The sequence below is a fragment of the Mytilus californianus genome, unplaced genomic scaffold, assembly GCF_021869535.1.
Source record: "Mytilus californianus isolate M0D057914Y unplaced genomic scaffold, xbMytCali1.0.p SCAF_7, whole genome shotgun sequence".
In the NCBI taxonomy this organism is placed as follows: Eukaryota; Metazoa; Mollusca; class Bivalvia; order Mytilida; family Mytilidae; genus Mytilus; species Mytilus californianus.
The window spans coordinates 29,086,934-29,111,329 of NW_026262723.1; the positions used below are offsets into that span (position 1 = coordinate 29,086,934).

Sequence of the window (24,396 nt, forward strand, 5' to 3'; positions counted from 1 at the left end):
TAATGCTATTTCAAAGTTATTATACGCACAATTACTTACACTTGTTACAATAGTTTCCGGTTCGTCTTTCCTTGCAACCATCAGTGCAAACTGCAGTTTGTATATCGCAAATATCATTTAAACAATGTTTAGTGTTACAACCCCAAACACAAGAACCATTTGTGGGGTGGCAAAGTCGCCCTATGCAATTTTTGGAACATTTGTTACCACAGTTATTACCCCAAAAGCTCTTTTGACAACCTGAAAAAAAACAAACAAAAGCTTCTTGTAACAAAAATATGATAACGAGAGCGTTGACCATATAATACGTTCTACGTTTATCTAACCGAACGACTTTGAAAACAAAGGTTTTGTTCGTTTTTCATGGAAAAATTGAAAAACAACCAAAAGAAAAAAAAATGTCTACAAACACAACATAGCAACTTAAAGTTTGGGCAACATGAACCACAAAGGAACAGGGTGGTCGCAGATGTTCTGAAAGGTAATTAAATCCTGATCTACATGGGGTAAGCTTCGTGCTGCTGATATAAGGACAAATTCAATCTAAAAGTCTTAAAGGGTGATGTCACATTCGAGGAACAGATGACAGTAGTGTGGTTACGACATTTGAAACATATCTGTCGTCAGCTATGAGACAGAAATTCCATCACGGTCAAACAATTCGTGACAGATAGATTACACCACCTTCATTACTTGGAAAATTTGGTGTAATACTTTCTTTGTAAGCAGTAACCCATTATCAAAGAAATCATGATACGAAATTCAGGCAAGCTTTATTTATCTTTGGACACCATCATTAATTTAGTTGTTTTCATACAAATATGTTGGCAGTGACCTGTAACTACAACATTTATCTGCAGTTGAAAATTGCAAAAACGGCCAATAACGTTCAACATTTTAGTATTAATCAAAATTTACAGACTTAAAGCAGAGAACACATTCAATTTTAACTAAACATAAATCTGCTTAGTTTCAATTTAAGCAACTTTTGTAATATTAAATTCGTGAATTTCCAATAAATAGCATTCCATCATCAATAGGAAAACGTAGATGCTATACTATCCCTCGAGATTATATCTCCTGTTATTATTGAAACATATTAGAAGATTTAGTTTCTCTAGTTTTTAATTATAAACTAGAACACACCCGCGAAATTGCGAGCATTTAGAGCGTGATTGAAAGTATGTAAACTGTTGTAGATTGAATTTTTGTAAAATATTTTATGACTGGAGAATTTCAGGAAAGGTATCAAAATTATCTTAAACATGAACTGATGTCAATATAACATTTTGAATTTTTCACCAGTTCAAAATACAATGTATTGGATGTAAATCTAAAGAAGGTCAACGAAAAGGTCAACTATTTGTAGTAAGATGAACTCACAACTTTTTGCACTGTTTAAAATTACACCAAATTTTAGTAAATTTACAAAAACCCTTAATTCCTAACTTGATAACTTACAATGTTTTGGGTATCTGCGCTACAGGAACTGGTATTAAACATTCCTTTGGACCCTGGAAGCGATAAAAATCCGATTTGTTGGGACCCCTGAAACCGGTATATAATCATGTTTTATTTAAGAAATAATTCATGCAAGCCATAGAGTTATTGAATTTTTTTACATGGCCTGAGTCGTTATATTGGAATTTTGCGTAAGCAAGGGATACAATTAACGAATATAACGACCCATGCTATGTGAAAATGAAAACAAATCTTAGAATGCATGAATTATTTTGATGTTTGTAAATTTACCGAAATTCTGTGTAATTTTAAACAGTCCTAAACGGAAGTCTTGTCTATGACTTAAAAGTCCGTCCGATGACGTAAACAATACCCGGACGCCTTTAGTTTCGTTTTCCTCCCAAAAAAACCCAAACGGGAAAATCATAAGTGAGGATAACAAATGAGACTATGCATGGTACCTATTGGACACAGAGGCATGATGATTAATTCATTGTGGAAGGAAGAGAAGCGACACACATAGATATAGATGAGTAATTACAAAAATGTGGTGTTATTGAAACATTTTTCTTGCTGATGTCCATACCATGCACCAATGTTTCAAACATAATGCAAGATGCATACAGGATATGATCCGTTTAAAAAAAAAAACGTTTATACTGAATGCAGGGATTACTTGAAGCATACCTCGTTCTGCGTAATATTGTATTCGTTCGTGGTTATTATTTTTTTTCATTTGTTCGTTTATTCATTTTTAATAAAGTTAAAAAAAACAACAATTTTTGAACTATAAACGCTGCAACTAGATATTGTGGTAAAAATAGTTTGTGTTTTTATTGGTTTTTTTTTAGCGTTTCCATATTATACATGTTAGATAGAACCTAAACAACAAACCATTTAAAAGATTTAGCCATTGGCGCATTGAGATTGAAGCTTGCATAATGAAAATGAAAGCACCTTACACAATGGCGCTTAACCCACCATTAATGGCAACATAACACAGTTCAACTACAGGTCCATCGTAGCGAGTTTCATTCTCCCGGGATCCTTTATTATCGAAATAAATGACATACTGCCCAAGTTGATTACAAGGAATAGTCTGAGTGATGTTTGGCAGACCTGGATCAGGATCCTCATAGCAAAGATAACCATTAGGTGGAATGGTTGATGTATTGGTCACAAATAACTTAAATCCATCCATGCGACGCGCAACTGTAACACAAATTACACCAGTATTAGTTTAAATCGTAGCCGATGACTGAAAGGCCATCATCGTATTTGAGAATATTTGTACAACTTATTCCAAATTGGAATGAAACAAGTGAAACGATATATTCGTATTCTTATATTTAAACACAACGACATGCTAAATAATATAACTTTAAAGAAAAACTACTGTATTGGTCACGTTTCGCTTGCCTATTGCATTTTAATAAATCCTGTGTTTTGTGATGAACTTTTTGCTATAAGTAGAAACAACAGGTATTTTGTATAATTGTGTATAAAAAAGAAGATGTGGTATGATTGCCAATGAGACAACTCTCCCTAGAGACCAAATGACGCAGAAATTAACAACTATAGGTCACCGTACGGCCTTCAACCTTTAGCTGAATATCTCTTCAAAAATAAAAAAAAAATGAATGAGAAACAGACGCGGATAAAACAATTAATAGGGTGAGAAGATAATTCACTAAGATAACGGGGTTTGCAAAACGAGGAAAGAGAGGGTTTTAAATGGTGGCTAATCCATCTTGATCCACATATGGAAACAATAATAAATGAAAATAACTCTTTATAAATTGTACTCGTCCGACGCGCTGTTCTACAAGTCTAGATTTATCTTCATCAGGAACGTTAAAAAGCAATCATTTGATAGCAAATGATGTATTAGGACCGTAAAATATGATAGCTACATGACAAAACGAGCCTGACATCATAATGAAATCCATTAGAGATCCAGACTTAATTTAAAAAATCATCTTTATTTATGAACGAAGAATTTACTTAAGGTTTGTTATAGATAAGGTAATTACCGAAGCACTGACAACCGATCTGCAGATACATTTGGGAACTAATACTATACCTGTTGCGGTTTCGACCCAGTGCTAGAAAATAAATCTTATGATTACAGATAACGCACATGAATGCTTAGCTAAGTATGAAGTGGTCTATTGCCCTGACCACTTTTTTTTCTATGAAGAAATTCATGCAATTATATGTTAGAATAAAACCAGTAAACTCCAAGCAACAAATAACCCATTGGTCTCTTGTTTTGTGTTACCTGTAGAAGCCATATGCTAAAATAGATTTAAAACAATTTCCATCATTTTTGTCTGGGTCAATGAAATTGTGCCTAGTTGGCCTCCTGCTTCAATAAAACATGTTAAAATAAACAACTTACGGTATCATGGTTATTGACCGAACACTATGTCGAGTATAGAGTTGCCATCTTTTGCTGTTCCCAAAATAAGGGTAGGAGAATTCATTGTTAAGAAAGAAAAGACGAAAAAAAAGAGAAAAGGGATAAACGTTTCTGAATATTTTGGTTGGAACACCCACATAATAAGCAAGCGGATTCAATAACAGTACTGTGTTATGATGCTGTGAGGAATTTCGAACAACACATAAGTATCTCAAACAAAACAGACCATTATTTATAACATGTTATTTATCAAGTTTCAATCTTAAAATAATTGGTTTTAAACTACAACAATTTCCTTTTCGGTCAAGTTCTATTACAGTCACGAAAATGAAATTTCTTAATTTAGTCTCAATTTAGTCATGTATATCGAAATCTGTCCTTTTTCTAATGCCGGTCTTATTCATTGCTTAAACGTTTAGTTTAGGTTCGTGTTGCTTAGTCCTTAAATTTCCATGCAGTGTGTTTATACTACTGTTTTTATTTTTGTCTTTGTTATTCTTTTTCTGCGATTGAATTGTCTCTTCGACATATTATTTCGATCGTCCCTTCGCCCCTATAAGAAAAGTTTGTTGTGATTTGACATCTACGATGTTGCTCTAGAGATACTACCACACATTCCATGTATATTGTATTATATTACACAGTATTGTGCTCAGTAGCTCGACAACTTTACATGTAAATATATTAACATATTAAGTTGATATTCATAATTTTATATGTCTTGGGGATACTTACATTTTTCCCTGTAGTAGATTGTTATATCTGTAATGTAAGCAGTTCCGAAAGACAATTGAAACATCCACCAAGCCGCTGTTTTCTCAATATTCGTGTGGGAACAGTGAGAAAAGGAAAATGTATTTGATATAGGTGTATGTATGGCATTTGTAGGTCTTGCTGTAATGAATTGAGAACTTTGACTAGCTTTGCCAAACGGTGTAAGGTTATCTACAAAACAAGTAGCAAATACAAATGAAAAAATATATCTGTCAATTTATGCATGTTTTCCAATAGATTAAAACACAATTGATGATAAAAACACAATAATCTAAAAAGATATGATTTGTCATAAAACGCATCAGTTGATTTGTCATTAGAGAACTCATCAGTGGTGGTCGAATCAAAACCCAGAAGTTCTAAAATAATGTGCCAAATAAGGCCAGACAACATATACCTAAGGTAGAAAAACGGTAGTGGTTCGAATAAGTCTACACTTTATAAACAGTAAATTTACAGATAAATCAACGACAATGTACATGTATCCTCGCGTACGAATCGTCACCCAGCAGTGGCATCAACTCAAAGAATTTTTTTTTTGGAATAGTCTTTCATTGATCAAGACAAGGTCATACGGTTTGTCATCAGAAGTTACAATTGTCCATTTATGAATATAATAATTATTAAGTAACTAAGATTTCAACTCTCTCAGACAAAGTTGAACTAAGGTGGATTTAGCTATTAGTATTATGTCCGTTTTGGTTATATAGCTCTTCAACTGTTTCGGATCTTATACATCCTTGGCTTTGAGTTTTTTTATGAAGGTGAAACTTGAAAATCGCTTCGGACACATGCAATTCATAAATTGTTGTTTTCATTTTTTACAAAACATAAAACAGATCAGATTAAAAAATCACAATCTTTTGGTTATTGTCATTTCCAAAAACGAGTTTGTTGAGAAACAAAATAACGTAGTTGAAAGCTGGAACATATTAATCCATGTAGGTCACATTCTGCAGCTTTTTTTTATAACAACAGTCCATTCGTGACATTCCGACCAGATTTACCGGGGTAAAACTCAACGCAATGGTGCCCAGCTTAAAGCAAACAGAATCACAAAAAATATTCACGCTATTTCTAGATGTGGTTCAATAAATCATGTCATGCTTCACTTGATTTAGTCGTATTTAAGATACTGTGATATAAATCCATGCTATGACATAGGGCTAGACAAATATATATTTTCTCCTTTCTTTATATCAAACATTTTGAAAAAGTAAGTTTTGTTTAATATTTGTATAATGATAGAAATAGAAATAATTCACTAAGCTAAGAAACAACCTTTTATATAACACATGTATCAGCTTGTTTGCCTAATATTGATTGATTAGAGTTTCAGGCGAATTTCAGGATTATTGTGCTCTTTCGTTGCGGTCAGTTATTAGTTGTTGAGGATAACGGAGTGCCAAGAAAGAATCACCGACCATCGGTAGGAAAACTGACAATCCTAGTCAATTAAGATTGGATTGGAGTACACTTGCCCCGTGCGTGATTCAAACTCACAACCTCAGTGTTGACAAGTAAGTGATATAGTAGTTCAACTACTTAAACCACTAGTCTACAGAGGCCCTCTGTTTGCTTTATAGATGTCCACCTATTCGACACGGTGATTTCGTTGTTGATGCGATCGATATGTCTCATTGCAAAACATTTATATTAAACCTTTGGTAGTGACTCCTCTTTATATGTCTTTTGACAACAGCGTAATAAACTACTTATTTGAGATGTCATAATGAAAACCATCATTTATGGATTATACATTTTAAGACATTTGACACGCCTATACATTGTATTTAGAAGCATATGTTGTCCTGTAAAAGTAGACCGGGGGACTCAATTATTTATAGGTTTGAAAAAAGCTGAAAATGATTGATCTATATTTTACTTAAATACCAGATTTATATATTGTTTAGCGATTTCATTGAAAGGAACAAATAATTAAGCTTACATCATATTGTAACATCTTATTTTAAGACGTAGTCATAGACATTTACAGCCAACGAGGTAAGTTTCAATCATTCCGATTGATGTGGTTGATTTTCCCGATACAAATATAGTTCCGTTGATTATGTTATAACTGGAGATACGGAAGGCTTAAAGGGACACTAAGAAAATAATATTAATCCACGATCTTGGATTTCCAATCCGAGATAAAGGATAAATAATCTGTGATTTTTTATTCCCAATCCGTAATCTCGGATTAATAATCCGAGATCCCGGATTAATAATTCGAGATCCCGGATTAATAATCCGAGATCCCGGATTAATAATCCGTAATCTAGGATTGATAATCCGTGATCTTGGACTCCCAATCCGTGATCTTGGACTCCCAATCCGCTATCTGGAACAATCATAGATACTGATGAAATGATTAGAACTTTCTATTTGACTTACATAATAATTCTGGAATGATCATAATCTAAGATGTGTAATTAAAACTTCGACCGTTTTCTAGAAGTTTCCGTTCTACAATTTTCCAGAAGTTCGCTTCTACAGTGTTCTAGAGATTTCCGTGACAACTATTCATATATACAGACACTAAAGTTAGACTTTCATATTAGACATTAACATTCTTGTGTTCTCAGATGTTGGATTAACACTTTTATTTACGTTAACTACATCATATTAGATTGTGACTTATTGGACATAATATTATGTTTGGATTCCCGCAACAGTGAAGAGAGGAATTCCAGATAAACAAAAGACAAAAGGATCGGACATATATTTAACAGTTAAGTTGACATTTCAATTTGTATAATATTCTTGTAAACTTGTGTATAATAAATCTTGTTAAATCTTTTTATTGATTTGTGTCTATTGTAAGCCACAATTTAAAGGTGCTTTTTGGCCGACCAGAAATTTGGGGCTCGTCCGGGATAACGTTAATATCAGGTTATATTTTTTTCAGTATTTTTATTGAATTAGAATTAGCCAACAAAATTCAACAATATTGTATTTGATGCTAGTAAAGTTTTAAAAAAACCAGACCTGAAAGGGTTTGATAAACTAAAGAAAGAAGAATTAGTGGTGCTTGCTAAACATCTGAAAGTAGATTTTAGAGTATCTATGAGAAAACAAATTATAAAACATTTGGTAATAGATAATTTAATTGACTTAGACATTTGTGGTGAAGAGGCTCTTGAACTCGAGGTAGAAAATGTAGATGCAATCAAATTAAAACAGCTTGAATTAAAACATGAATTTAAATTAAAACAAAGAAGAAAGACAGACAGAACGTGCAATGAGGTTACAGATGGAGAAAATTAAGATAGAAATGGTCAAAGTAGAAAGCAACACTAAAGTAGAGTCAAAATCAGAACATTTTGATGCAGCAAAATATATACATTTGGTTCCCAAATTTTGTGAAAAAATAGTTGATAATTTTTTTCTACAGTTTGAGAAAATTGCTCAAAGCTTGAAATAGCCAAAGCCTTTTTGGACTACAATGCTGCAAAGTGTTTTTGAGGGCAACGCCGCTGAAATTTACTCAGCACTTTCATCAGAAAAAAGTTCTGATTATGACACTGTAAAACAGAAAGTTTTGAAAGCTTATGAGCTAGTGCTAGAAGCGTATAGACAGAAATTACGTCTTGTCAAAAAGTTTGATTCACAAATCTATGTTGAACTTTTTCTAGGGAAAAAGAACATCTATTTGATAAATGGCCTACGTGAAAGAAAATAGATAACAATTTTGATAAAATAAGACATTTAATGTTATTAGAAGTCTTCAAGCAGTGTGTTCATTTAGACTTAAAAACACATTTAGATGACAAAACTATTGAGACATTGCAAGGTGCAGCTGTTATTTCCTATAATTATACTTTTTCACATAAGAGAAGTTTCAAAGGTCAAAATTTAAATACTTCGAGCGGAAATGACAAAAATCAAAGTACTGAACGTACTGATGAGTAAGCCTGTTACACAGAATAAGATTCAGTCTAGTTATAATATGTCTAGTTCAAAACTTGATACTTTTGAGAGAAGTCACTAACTTGTGCTTATTGTAAGAAAAAAGATGTTCACCTCCATCGTATTTATCTGAAGTCAGATTTGATTACTGGACCAGTTTTTTGAGTGTTCGTCATAATCTCCCTGATGCAGTTGTTTCATTATTGCTAGGAAATGGTCCAGCCAGGAACAAAGTGGTTGCTGAACCAATTGTTACCAGTGAACCGGTGGTGGATGTTAACTCACCTGAAGATGATGCTGAACTGTATCCATCTTTTATTGTTAGTAGGGCGATGGCTAGAAAACAACAAAATGAGGATTTACAAGAAGACCAGTTTGATTACAGCGACCTTTTTGACAATTTCCTTGCCGACTTTAAAGGTTCCGGTAGCTCAGAAAAGGCCATAACAGTACTAACAAGAATGTAAGAGGGCTCAACCACAGGAGGAAGCAGACAACGTGGCCGAATGTTGCTACCATCAAGACGGCATTTTAATGAGGAAGTGGAGGCTCCCTGATGCTATCTCAGAGGAGGAATAGAGAGTGGTATACCGCGTGGTGGTGCCTAAAGTCTATAGGTTAGACACTATTGGTCTTGCTCATGACACACACTTGGCTGGACATTTAGGTATCAGGAAGACTTGCCTTAAGATCTTGCAATATTTCTACTGGCCCAGACTTTGAAATGATGTCACAGAATATTGTAAATTATCCCATAAATGCAAGATTGTTGGTAAGCTTAACCAGAAAATACCACCAGCACCACTTTTACCAATTCCAGTCTTTGAAGAACCTTTCAGTCGAGTAACCATTGATTACGTTGGACTTTTACCGAAGACCAAGACTGAAAATGCGTATTTATTGACGATCATGTGTACATCCTCTTGTTTTCCTGAGGCTATTCAGCTAAGGAATACCAAGACACCAACTATTGTCAAAGTTCTAAACAAATTTTTCACGCTAGTAGGACTTCCGAAGTCTATACAGTCCGACCAGGGTTCAAATTTTATGTCAGGTTTATTTCAGCAGGTCGTTTACCAGTTAGGGATTGCGAAGTATATGTCCAGTGCTTATCATCCAGAATCTCAAGATGCCTTATAACGTTTTCATCATACATTGAAGAACATGATTAGAACTTTTTGTCTTCAATTTGACAGAGACTAGGATGATGGTGTCCACTTTCTACTTTTTGCGGTCCGAGAGGCTGTTCAAGCATCTCTTGGTTTTACTCCCTTTGATTTGGTATTTGGTCATACTGTAAGGGGATCTTTGAAATTGATCAAAGAAAAACAGCTTACTGAACACACTGACTTGAATCTTCTAGACTATGTATCTAGATTCAAAGAAAAATGGTATACTGCTTGTCGAATTGCTCAGAACAATTTAAAACATGTTAAAGAATAAAATGAAAATATAGTATGATAAAGATGCCAGGGGCAGATTTTGTTTAGCCTGGTGATAATTGTAATGTATTTGCATTTTCGCCAGTCCCTGGACATCCTTTACAGGCTAAATATTGTGTTCCTTATACATTAAAGAGTAAAACTAATGAGTTGAGATATATTTTAAAAACACCAGGTCGGCGTAAACAAAATATTGTGTGTCATATCTATATGTTAAAACCATATTTTTAGCGTACTAATGAAGGTGGGATTAAACCAGTTGCCACTTTAGCCATGGTTAACTTGGAGAACGATCATGACAAATAAAGCCATCAGTAGAATAGCGCTATTCAAAATTCATAAATCGATTGAGAAAAAAACATATCTGGGTTACAAACTAAAACTGAGGGAAACACATCAAATATAAGAGGAGAACTACGACACAACAGAAACACAAACTTAAAATGTAACACAAACAGAAACGAACTATAATATAACAATGGCCATTTTCCTGACTTGGTACAGGACATTTTAATTAAAAATGGTGGGTTGAACCTGGTTTTGTGGCTATCCAAACCTCCCGCTTTTATGGCAATGTTAAATATAACATTAAAATGACACGATTACATGATAGGACTACACTACAAATAAATGGGAGAACATACAGGACAGAGACACACACAAATAAGAGCTATCAAAAGGTACCAGGCTTATAATTTAATACGCCAGACGCGCGTTTCGTCTACATAAGACCCACCAGTGACGCTCAGATCAAAAAAGCACGAAAGCCAAACCAAACACAAAGTTGAAGAGCATTGAGGACCAAAAGTTCCAAAAAGTTGTGCCAAATACGGCTAAGGTTATATGCCTGGGATAAGAAAATGCTTAGTATTTAGAATAATTCATACTTTTGCAAACAGTAAATTTATAATAGATATACATGTTAACACCGGTGTGGTGACTTACTACAGAATAAAAACGAATACATAAAACAACCTAAATCAGCACATAAGAAAGACACAGCCGAACAACGTATTATGTGTTAGCCGAAGAAATCGACGGACAATGTGACGTCACATTTAAATTTCTATAAATTTCCAAAAAATACGATAGAGTTAAAGCTTAGGTCTGTAATACTGATAAAACATGTATTAATAACAATGAAAATTACAATACTTATTAATATAAAATTGTGGTAGTAATTAGATAATTAATTATATAATCAAGCTATATCGGTATTTCTTCTAAATCAAACTGTAAACCAAATACATCGTATAAATTTAGTTGGCCCAAACTAAAATCTTATAAACGAACTGGGTGATTAATTTTCTTTACCGTAACACACGAATAGAACCGAAAAAAATATGATTTACAACTACAAACGATAAAATATTTGACAAAATCCGATGAAAATAACAAATATAACATCAACACTAAATACATGGATTTTGGATAGAAAAATACGGAGTTTATATACAGGAGTGTGCTACTAACGCAGAAACTGCTCCAACAAAGTTATGAGGAGGACAGATTAAAAATGACACTCCGTATATTTTATGGACACCATCACGAATATAATTGAACTACCTTTTGATTCTAAGACTATGGAACAAACTGGTAGATTGAAAAATTCAAATATTTTGTCAAATTTAGACTCAAAACTTGCACATCTGACTTTTGATCGTAAAGAAAAATTAAAAACCTTGGTATTTTCTTTTTAAATTCGTTTTTACAAAACCACTGCTGTTTGTCATGATGTTGATGTAGGCGATACTTCTCCAATTAAGCAACATCCTTACCGGCTCAATCCACTTAAACTTGATTTTATGAGACAAGAAATTGAATATATGCTTGACAATGATATTATTGAACCGAGTAACAGTGTATGGAGCTATCCTTGTCTCCTGGCACCAGATAAAACCAGATAAAAACTTTCGTTTCGTGACTGATTTCAGAATAGTAAATTCAGTTTCAAAATCTGATTCCTATCCGATTCCAAGGATAGACGACTGTATTGACAACATTGGGCAAGCAAAATGTGTAGGAAATTTGATTTATTGAAGAGTTACTGCAGGTACTATTGACACAGTGAGCTCGTGAAATATAAGCTGTTGTCACACCAGACGGGTTATTTCAGTATACTGTAATGCCGTTTGGTATAAAAAGTGCTCCAGCTACATTTCAAAGAATGATCAATTATGTTATAAAAAATTTAGACTGTTGGTACGCTTATATCTATGATCAACTTGTATGTAGTGATTGCTGGAAAGAGGAATTAACACATTTATATGATACTTTTGATAGAATGTCACAATCAAATTTGACTATAAATCTTGGTAAAAGTGAATTTTGTCAGTCCACTGTTTACTATTTAGGGCATACAGTTGGCCAAGGTCAAGTGAAACCTATTATGGTTAAAGTAGATGCAATTACCAAATTTCTTCCTCCTACAAATAAAAAACAACGTTTGAGATATTTAGGCATGATTGGATTTTACAGGGAATTTTGTTCAAATTTTGCTACTGTCATTCAACCATTGACTCATCTTTCACGGAAAGATTCTAAATTCATCTTGAGTGATAATTGCTAAAATACTTTTGAAAACTGCAAATAACTTTTAAGTAACAGTCCTGTTCTGATCACTCCAGACTTTTGAAAACAATTCAAACTTGCCGCCGAAGCAAGTGATATAGGAGTTGGAGCCGTTTTATACCAAGAGACAGTTGCTAATGTTAAGAAATTTATTTCATATTTTTCCAAGAAATCGGATAAAACATCAGAAAAATTATTCAACTATTGAAAAACAGTGTTTTGCACTGTTGTCTGCACTTCAACATTTTGATGTATATCTAAATCCCACTATGTATACTATTCTTGTTTATACTGATCATAATCCTCTCACCTTCATACAAAACATAAGAAACAGGAACTAGAGGTTGACTAGGTGGAGTTTGATGGTACAGGAATATGATATTATTGTAAAACATATCAAAGGTAAGGATAATGTAATTACAGATTTTTCATCTAGATCTTATTACTCTGACTTGACTGTTAGTGTTGCTCTCCACCTATTGCAACTTATTTAAAATTCTGACCAAACTGTAATTTGTTTTATAAAACCAAACTGTTCAACTGGTCAGAAATTTGAACAAACTGCTGAAGAAAACCGCAGTCAAGTCGTGAAAGTTCAAGGTGATAAAATAAAGCATACTTACAATCATATAAGACTTTAATTCCAGTTCAAGGTTATTATGAAAAATCAGTCTAACAGTTTGTATAGAAATTTCATTGTTATTGTCATGCTAAAGGTGATGGATAGAAATTTTGAATTGCTATAAAAATGTCCAAACTAAGCTTTAATACAATTTTTCTTTCGAAAAGTCTTCTATGTTTATAAGAATCAGACATCATTTGAATTAAAACATCTCATATTCAGTAAAATATATGTGAAATTACAATACGTTGTTAATAAGTTTCCATGGGAGATAACCTAAAACATTATCTTTGAATATAGAAGACTTTTCGAAGGAAAAATTGATTATCTCCCATGGAAACTTCCTAACAACGTATTGTAATTTCACATATATTTTCCTGAATATAAAATGTTTTAATTCAAATGATGTCTGATTCTTATGAATATAGAAGACTGTTCGAAAGAAAAATTGTATGAAAGCTTAGTTTGGACATTTTTATAGCAATTCAAAATTTCTATTCATCACCTTTAGCATGACAATAACAATAAAAATTCTATACAAACTGTTAGACTGATTTTTCATACTGTGACTTGACTGTTCGTGTTGCTATCCACCAATTGCAATTTATTCAAAATTCTGACCAAATTGCAATTTGTTTTATAAAACCAAACTGTTCAACTGGTCAGAAATTTGAACAAACTGCTGTAGAAAACCACGGTCAAGTTGTGAAAGTGCACGGTGATAAAATAAAGCATACTTACAATCCTATAAGACTTTAATTCCACATCAATGTTATTATGAAAATTCAGTCTAACAGTTTGTATAGAAATTTTATTGTTATTGTCATGCTAAAGGTGATGGGTAGTAATTTTGAATTACTATAAAATTGTCCAAACTAAGCTTTCATACAATTTTTCTTTTGAAAAGTCTTCTATATTCATAAGAATTAGACATCATTTGAATTAAAACATCTTACATTCAGAAAAATATATGTGAAATTACAATACGTTGTTAATAAGTTTCCATGGGAGATAACCTAAAACATTATTCTTTTGAATGTAGAAGACTTTTTGAAAGAAAAATTGATTATCTCCCAAGGAAACTTACTAAACACGTATTGTAATTTCACACATATTTTACTGAATATAAAATGTTTTAATTCAAATGATGTCTGATTCTTATGAATATAGAAGACTTTTCGAAAGAAAAATTGAATGAAATCTTAGTTTGGACATTGTTCAGACACCTGTCTATTGTAGAGGACTGTATGTTGCACGTTATATATCGTTTGAATGAAATCGGTACTACATAATTACTACACCATCAGAAATTGGTTGACCCATACAATATTACTGTTTCACCAGCGACACGTGTTTGCGGTTTAAGATCTTTAGATATCAGAATATAGTAGTCTGATTTGTAACTTTTTCGATTCTTTTTTTTTTTTAGTTTGAATTTGCATGACGGGTGATGCTTGTATTCATAGAAGGAGTCGCTTATCCTAAAGATACACTATGTAACGCTAGGTATGACGTTCAAGCAAATCCCTCTGGTTTGTTACCTTGATGTTATTTGTTCTCAATGGTTAATGAGATTTGAACATTTGTAAACTGTTGTTGCCTTATAATTCAACAAGAAAATATATATGCTTAATCTTGAAAGTGAACAAACATTTTACTTAGAGATATTAACATTATTAACTTACGTTGTGCTGAAACACTCAACAGAACAGTGGAAATTGATAACAGTAATAACATTTCAGCCTCTTTAACTATGTACATCAAACAGGTACAGTCAACAATTAAGCTTTTCTAAAATGTATGTTAAAGGGAAATTATAGGGATTAAAATTGTTCACTCAAATTTAAACGTAAACGTCAGAAGTCAACACTGGACTGATATAGAATCTGATATAATTTTTTTTTTTTGATGTAATACAGTATCAATCTAAGGACAGCATGTTGCTTCTGCATCAACATTTTTCACATGTAAACTGTTGACTGTTGTAACGTCCAAATATAGTCATCAATATAATATATAATAACGAGGTAGTAACTGCGGGCGACATATTGTCTGCATGTAATGTTATTTTTTACTATAAACGGTTGTACAGTTACCAGTAGGAACAAGAATTTAGTGATTATTAAAAACGAACAGTTAAAATTATATTTAACACTGGATAAAAAAATTAAAAAATACCGCACTTCAATGAAAATTCAAATCGGAAAGTCCCTTATCAAAAAGGTAAAATCAAACTCTCAAACACATCAAACGAATGGAAAACAACTGTCATATTCCTGACGTGGTACAGGCATTTCCTTATCTAGAAAATGGTGGATTAAACCTGGTTTTATGGCTAGCTAAACCTTTCACAAATAAAATACAACAAAAAGAAAGAAACATATAGAGCAAAATATTGAAAATCAAAGTTTGACACTGTTCTCTTGGTTGTTGTTTGCTGTTTGTTAGTTGTTTTCGTTTTGGTTTTTTTTTTGCTTGTTACACTGTCCTTTTCCGCAATATTTCATTGGTTAATCAATCGTATGAATGACCATCTGCCAGAAAAAATATCAATTGGATATACTAACCTGAAATGACAAGGTATTTCTCATTACGATAAACAATTTTTAATCATATGGGAACTTGCAAAAAGAACGATATAACTTTTGATTGAACAGAAGAATTGGAAATTAACAATTTTCAAGCGTATTTAATCCGAGAAAGTTAAACTCAGGTTTTGTCATAAGCGTTTTGAAAATGAATACACTTATTTATTTAAAATTGAAATATCATAGTATTTCAATGGATATTTCACATGAAAAGAGGTAAGAGATAAAAAATAGATGCCCAAACTCATCAATCGAAAGCTGAAGACAAAGAAGTATACAAAACACAACCTAGAAAACTTAAGGCTAGGCAACACGAACCCAACCAAAACAGTTTGTTTTCTCAAGTCCTCAGGGAGGGTATTCAAATCCTGTTCCACATGTGGCACCCGTTGTGTTGCTCATGTAAGAACACACCCGATGAAATGTATAGTTCGATATATCACATTCGAGGAAAGAGGACAGGGTTGTGGTTACTACAATTGGAACATACTTGTCGTCATTTGTAAAACATATATTCCATTACGTTGAACTAACTCGTAATGGCGTTCGTAAAATGTTCGTAGAGATTACTTCACAACTTGAAACTCTTTGTTTTACTAAATTCATTGTAAGCAGCAACCATCTACCAGGAACATTTTGATAGGAAATTCAAGCTCTGGAATAACGTATCAGCTGGGAGTTATATACTCCATGTACAGGCGCTGCTGGAATGTTGTTACATAGAATTTCACGATAAGGAAGCTGAAATCATCTCTTTTGTTGTAAAGTTTTTATTCTAAACCGACCCACATTGTCAATTTATAGATGTAAGTAACAAATTAGGTAACCAACGGATTAAGTGCAAGAATTAAATTATGGATACAAAATGCAGCTAGAGAATCAAACAACAAAGAATTCGAATACATACGGACGAGATATAAAGTCAAAAAGATATGAAAGTGAATCTTGAAGCCAACAGTTTTCAGAATGTTCACTGGCTCTCGTAAACTGTGTACATGATTGGGGAAGCCTCAATTAAAATTACATAGATTGTTTTGGAAAAAAAAAAGAATTTGCATAGTGATTAATTATAGAAATACTTGAAAAAAAAACAGAGAAAAGTTTTTCAAAATGATTGACAATAGTCAACTTTGAATTAAACTTTGACACGACTAAACCTTATCCGAATCTAAAATTAAAACAATCGATTGAAAGACAATTGTATGCAAAGTGTCGACATTAAAGCTTAACTCACTCTCATAACATTTCACTGTATCTGAATTACCCTTCAATTAAATAACATAGATTGTATTGGAGAAACCCAAAAGAAAAAAATTTCAAATAGTCAATTTTTTAATGCGACTAAACTTAATCCACATCTCAATCTAAATATACCGATCGAAAGAAAGAGAATTTTGTGCAAATTACATTGATATATATATACATTTTTGGTAAATTAAGGATCTAATAAGTAACAGTTAAAAGTTTCAACTCTCGTTGAGATTTATACACGATCTGTCGAATGAATCGGTGAACATAAATGCCGATATAGTCATACAATGGCCTATATTGGTGGATATAATAGTTAATGTTAAACAAAGTATCAGTTGTTTGATCCATAGTACCATGCTGTAGATTTGATGAACGTAAATGTTATATTTCTCCAAAAATGAACTATTTCTTGCAACTATGAAAAATTGTATTTTTAGGCCCTCTTATATTTGTATACTGCAAGAGTTGCTTTAATTTTTTTGAAACGTATTCAAGTATGTATTTCATTTTAAATGGAAAGGAAACATGGTACTTATCTAGGTATCATATTGTAATATAAAATTATGACTTTTGTTTTGTCAATATTAGAGCATTGGACTGCATCATGCCATTCACCATTTTCTATACGTTATCGTTTAGTGTTGTTTTATTTATTTTTTTTTTTTGTTATTTGTTTGGAAAAGCTTTAACTCACTCCTTTCTTCGTACTCAGGAACAGGTCTACACTTAACGGATAAAGCTTTATTAGCCGCAGTCAATACTTAGTTGTTCATATAATGAATGAAGGCAGATGATTTTATAACTCTGTGAACACGGTGAATACATGATTGGATGTTGAATGTGTACTGATTAATATTTTAGTCTTAGAAAAAAAATTGTTATTTACTTGTTATTTGCTTTGAACTAGCTTTCAGTACCTGCGACAATTCTCAGATCTACACTTAGTGTCTTCTGAGTTTTTGTTGGGGTTTTAATGGGCTTTGTATCGATCTGATGAGTTAAGCCGATTTCGACAGATTCTTATAGTTGTTCTTATGATGTGGACTGTTACACCACTGTCCCATGTTAGGAGGAAGGTTTGGTGCCAGCAAACATGCTTAACCCGGAAATATTCCAAGTCCGAAGCCTGTAATTCAGTGGTTCACGTGTGTTGCTGGATATCATATTTGTTTTTCGCTTATTGTTGTGTACATACTTCGTTAGTTTTCTCGTTTGAATGTTTAACATTTGTTATTTCGGAACCTTTTATAGCGTAATGTGCGATATGAATTTCACGCATTGTTAAAGGCATTAGTGTGACCTTTAATTGTTAACTTCTATTGCATTTGGTCTGTGGTGGAGAGTTGTGTCATTTGCAATCATACAATAACTTTTTATCTTCATAAATAGAAAGTATAGATAAGATACTACCTGAGGAACATATATGTTTTATCTTTTGAGGAAATAATGGTTTAAGTTGAGAGCAGCATGATACGACCGCATCATTTTCACTTGTAATCGTTGAATAATTGCAACGGTATATAAAAAGCGACTATGGATATACTGTCGTTTCAAAAGTGTTTATGGATTCAACAACTTTGTTCAGCATACACTAGTGGTCATGGAAGTTTGTGACGGCGTCCGACAAAATGGGCCCAGAAGCGGTAAAACGTATATTTGACTATGATGTTGCAAAGATAAAGTCGATGAGCACGTGCAAAATATTTGTTCGCCGCCTAAAAACAATATTACTTCACTAACTATATCACATATACAGCTTACCATGTGGGCGTTTTTTGTAATATCCTTGTATATTTAAAGTCCGCAATAATTATTTTTAACACAATTCCGTATTTTAGCCTATTCATATTATAAGTTAATTCCCTTACCGAAAAAGATAGTTGGCAAAGTGAAATAGTCTAAAGCTAGTTTTGTTGTTTTGTTTCATTTTGCATAAGTATCCCATCAGAACTAACAGATAAACAGGTTGAGAGTTTATCGAGGAGCTATGGATTGTTGATGAATTATATTTTGCCCAAATAGAAAGTTCTCAACTTGATAATCTCAACGATGATGATAGAGCTGTTGTGAATCTGATGATTCCAATTAAGTCAGAGCAAGATGGTATGCTTATACAAGTTGATCCGTGAAATGAAGAAACTTGTGAATGTGTGAAACATAAGCCGCAGAAGTGAAATACTTTAAATTGATGATTTATTAAAAAAATACAGTACATATGTACATGTTCAGGTAGCAACAAAATAAAGGGACTAATTCTCCTCGAGTAAAAAAAAGTATACCAAACTCCCAGGTGACAGCCAAGATACAGGTAATAATATGAAATATTAATTAAAATCAGATTAAAACAAACTGATAAGTGAGCAACAAAATTACTTATTTGAATATCAACATTCGCTGTTTATATATATCTTGTTTATCATGTTTATATATTAAAATAGTAAAAAAATAAATCTTGTGATAAACCAGGCTGTGTATCCCTCTAAACCGCTTAAGTAAATACAAAATGTGACTGACAACTTACAAATGTACTCATTTAGAACTACAATGTATGCATCATAGACATGTAAGACATGTATATAACATCAAAAGTCCATTACTAGTATGGACTTCTGATAACATGTATTTAAAATGTACTTTCATTTTGTTAAATATTTCTAAAATCTATGTACACATTGAAATTTTATTTACTCTAAATCATTTATAAATTTAATGCACTTCTTTTTACCATACTGCAAAATGATTTTTTAACATGTACATATTGACTTTTTATGATGAAACCAAAAAATTGTAGTTTAGTATTAATATTAAAAATAGGATGTTAGCTAGTTTACTCTGAAATTGATCAATCATAAATATATTCCTGAAAATTGCTGCACTAGATGTTTAGCAACATGTTTAACGTTAAATTAACAACACCTATGAACTTAATTAATAGACAGTTTATACCGACAGCACCAATCTGAAAACTACATCTTTATGTTATAGTCTGAATATACACATTACATTAGCATGACTATCATATGTATATCTACATATGCATATTATACCAGCATCTTCATAGATATAAGAAGATGTGGTATAAGTGCCAATGAGACAACTCTCCATCCAAGTCCAAATTTATAAAAGTAAACCATTATGTCATAATACATGTCCTTATAAGATGCACACATTTATGAAGTCGCTTTGTATTTTAACTCACAGAATTTCATCTTGTTTAATTCAACCTATAAATTGTCCTTTTAACTCAGTCTAGAAGTAACATTTAAGTGAGAAAAAAACCAATTTGATATATATGTTGACTCTATTCTTCTTTAGTTCTTATGTTAGTGATTTTGTGCATCCTACAGATCTGTTGAGAGTTAAGCCAATTGCTATTGAAATTCTATTTGCAGTAAAAAAAATTCTGAGTCATAAACATGTATCTCGGGTGTTTCAAAGCACCATTTTTTTTATTGGGTGTTTCTATAGAATATTTTGGAATCTTCAGGCTACATGGTTACTAAAGTGTGTACACAGGAAATAAAGGGATGAACATTTGATTGGTTAACTTCAATGTAATGTTATGTAAAATTTTTGTCTGTAGTACTGGACAGGGTAAATCTTTACTCATGCCAAGTATTTCTTTATTTAAAATTAAGATAAATTCTGCACATTTTTTGGAAAAGTGTAAATTTAACAAACACTAATAGGGGAAAAACAATGGTGGTATTACTGCTATACAGTATGGGTTTTCCTCATTTTTGAAGGCCGTACAGTGCCTTTAATTGCTTTAGATCACTTCATTTTAACTTATTTGATGCTTGTCGCATTGGCATTTATATCACATATCCTCATTTTTATATAAGGTATATTGTTTGTGTTATCAGGAAAGCTGTTTAAAGACATTTTCGCCTAAATGAATTTAATGATATTAATTTCAAACTTCTGTTAAATTGTGTGTTTTTTTGTGTTTTTTTTTCCTTCTCAACTGAGTTAAAAGGAAAATGTAGGTCGAGTTTAATAAGATAAAATTTTGTGAGCTAAAATGCAAAGTGAATTTTATAAATTTGTACATTTTATAAGAACGTGTAGATGATAATAATATTATGCATATAAATTCAAAATATAACATTTTTGTTGATTTTATGCCAATTGTTTATATATATATAGATAAGGCTCCCTGTAGTTTCAAGAATTCTATTTTCATAAAAAAATTTGATTTCAATATAGATACTTAATAAAAACCAGAATGAGTCCATACATGTATATTACGAATAATTAACATTCGCATAAGTTTTCTTATAAGTTTAAGATTTCATATCATCATGATAATCTTTTTGTTTAATTTTTGTATTGACATTTTTTTTTTGATAAAAAGTACTAGAACTTAACGGTTTCAACACACTTAAAAATGCAAAAATGTCAAAACTCATGTACATTAGAAAAAAAACATATTTAAATATTTTTGCATGATCACGATAATACAATAATGAATTAAAAGAAGATAGATCAAGGATAAGAAAGGTTATTTTCTCTTATCATCACAACATATCTTATTCCCAAGTGTGCTTGCTTTTACAGACTACTTTAAGTTTCAGGGGCGGACCCTGTTCCTAAATACCACTTAAGGTGAGGGTCACACTCCCCCTACACCCCTTGATTCGTCACTGCGTCTGACCACTGTGGCACTTATTACCCATAGAAATATAATTAGTCAATTCAAAGATTGTACATGTACGCATCCGATATCCATTGCAGGAAAAAAAACATGCTTAACCCTTTTGAAATTTGTTGTCTCCTCTGGCTACATTTAAAACATACTGCATGTACATTATTTATTGGTGGTGTAATATCATTTATTTGGTATATATTTTGCAGATAGTGTCATTAAGTCAAGTAGGAATAGCCATACTATTGCCTAACTAGTCCAGGATATGGAGAAACCTGCCTTATATTATGATTGGAAGAAATACCTTCAGCAGTATTTTAGAATACTGCAGCATATAAGCACATATAACCACTTCATTATTGATTCATCAAAACACATATGTGTTATATGTGAAGAATTATGTGACTCTGAAGTCCGAATCTTATCATCAATATGTTTAAAAAGAAGAACAATATAATTTCACTGTCTATTATGCCAAATACCTTAACACCCAAAGGTTTAAATGCAGCAAGACCATGGTATCTCTATGACAAAAAGCAGGGAATAGTGTTAAAATGAAACTAATAAGGATATAGTCTGTCCAAAGCCAACCATTGCCAAAACTGTTGTTGACTTGACCGATGAAGGAGAATCCAATGACCAATAATGTCCATTAGGAACGGAGCCTTTTATATGTTTTATGAAATAAAATACCAAAGTTGTTTTTGTCTACTATTCTAATTTGAAATACTAATTTGAAAATATCAAATTCTCAAGGTTATTGTCACCAACAAAATTAAAAACTTTTTCAATTGAAACTAAATTGACCACACGGCAGAAAACTGGCATATCCTGCACTTGGTATATTCAGTTATAATGCCCTTAAGTTCAAGGTTTTATTTCGTTTTATTTGAGGAAAAAAATCAAATGGAAGTTTTGATACTTTTTTTTTTAATATCATATAAAAACAAAACATACCATAAACATGATAGCGAAAAGCAACTCATAGAAAACCAACCAAAACTTCAAAAAAGACACTTCATTTCAAAGTTACAATGTGATAAAATGCAGATTAAGGAATAATGACATACAGACAGTACATTACCACCAGAAACAGCACAGAAAAAAATCTGTAAAAATTAAGACATCTCGAGAAAGAAAAAAAACCCGCCATTCTAGAATATTTCTTGCTTTTGTTTCCATGGAAACCAAGTATTTAACACATATGTATTCCACAAAAAACAAGAAAGATATTCGGATCTGGATTATTAATAGATAATACAATTTTGAGGTGACACTCGTTTAAAGCATTCCAATTGCCAAAGAAAATATTAAGTCAGAATTTTGTTTGAATTTCTATATATTTCTGTTCAAATATTGTGTACGCAAATGTATGCAGAATTAGACCATGCTGTATTTTCAATACCAGTTGAGAAACCATCATCAAATTTTTAATTCTTGGTAAGCACAATAGTAGCATTGAAAAAATGCAAAAAAAAACTGAAAATATGTATATAGCTCATCTGAATCCATTTTTCAGTCACGGTCACATTTATGCGATACATTTTTTTCGCAAAAATTAAGACGATTTCACAAAAAAAACTTACGATTTTAGATTTTGATAAAATTATTTGTTTGTGAAATCGTTATATTGATAACTCTCTCAGTTTTATCAATCGTTCAATATTTATGATTTTGGCTATGTGTGTGTCACTTTTGATCATATGGCTCTTCGTGTTGAGGCCTTTAACATTTAAGACTTTAAATTTTGGATTTGAACGTTCCTTGTGAAAGTAAAGTCACAAAAGCTTTTCGGCAGCACGAAATTGATATATTTTTTTTTAATTCTGTGAGGAATCTTGATGTTGATGTGTAATTATTGCTCGCATGTTGACAATAATCCCATTATAAGCAATAATCACTGAATATTACTGATATTTTTCTCGTCATTTTTATAATGAACTGTTCGAATATATTTTTCAATTAAAACGAGGATATGATAACACATTATAAAATTGATGGTGAAAAGGAAGGTGTTTACGACAACTGAATCCGACGTTTGTATTTCCGAAAGTATAGAACAGACAATGTCAACAATTATAGAGCAATATGTAATTATGATTTTTCATTTACTTTTTCTATTTATACACATACAATGTACCTATACAAAATATGTTGTTTACAGGCATGATGAATTCAAATAAATAGTATAAGTTTGAATATATGCTAAATGCAACAAAAGAAGGAAAATAAGACATACCTTGTGCACATGTTGTATGAACACAATTCAAAATTAGTAGGCAGTGCATCTGTACGTTTAATGCGTAGTTTAATCGGTTAAAGTGCATCAATGTATAACCGGAACCTAGTCACTCATACATTACTAACACGTATACATTTTTATATCACCTTTAAAACTTCACTAAATTCATCATAAGTGTGAAGGAGAACTAGGATAGGGCTATTATCAAATTAAAATAAAGTTAGAAATCTAAGCATGAGTCTCCTCTACAAAAACCACCAAAAACAGCACCATGGAAAAAAATGATAATTATGTTGACGTAAAACTTATTTTAAAACGAATATGGATCTTTTAATATTGTCTACCTGTCATCAAATTAAACTTTTACACTTTTTCACTTGTCGATTTAGGTAAATAATCTATTTATTGTATATCAAAGTGATGTATTCAGTGAATCTCTCAAATGAAAACAATGTTTAGATTAACG

General features: G+C 32.0%; 1 protein-coding gene across 2 annotated transcripts in view; it reads right to left on the bottom strand.

Annotated features, from left to right (window-relative positions):
• Window positions 1-24,018, bottom strand: part of LOC127709662 (multiple epidermal growth factor-like domains protein 10) — a 38,571-nt gene extending 14,553 nt beyond the window's left edge. Inside the window, exons 1-5 of one of the 2 annotated variants that reach the window (XM_052215279.1) lie at window positions 23,928-24,018; window positions 14,887-14,992; window positions 4,619-4,828; window positions 2,443-2,673; window positions 40-240 (exon numbers count right to left, since the gene is read on the bottom strand). In XM_052215279.1, coding sequence (XP_052071239.1) covers window positions 40-240; window positions 2,443-2,673; window positions 4,619-4,828; window positions 14,887-14,962 — 718 coding nt within the window. In that variant the 5' untranslated portion in view covers window positions 14,963-14,992; window positions 23,928-24,018. The remainder of the gene's footprint in view (window positions 1-39; window positions 241-2,442; window positions 2,674-4,618; window positions 4,829-14,886; window positions 14,993-23,927) is intronic. The other variant, XM_052215278.1, reaches the window with a different exon arrangement.
• Window positions 24,019-24,396: the final 378 nt, after the last annotated feature.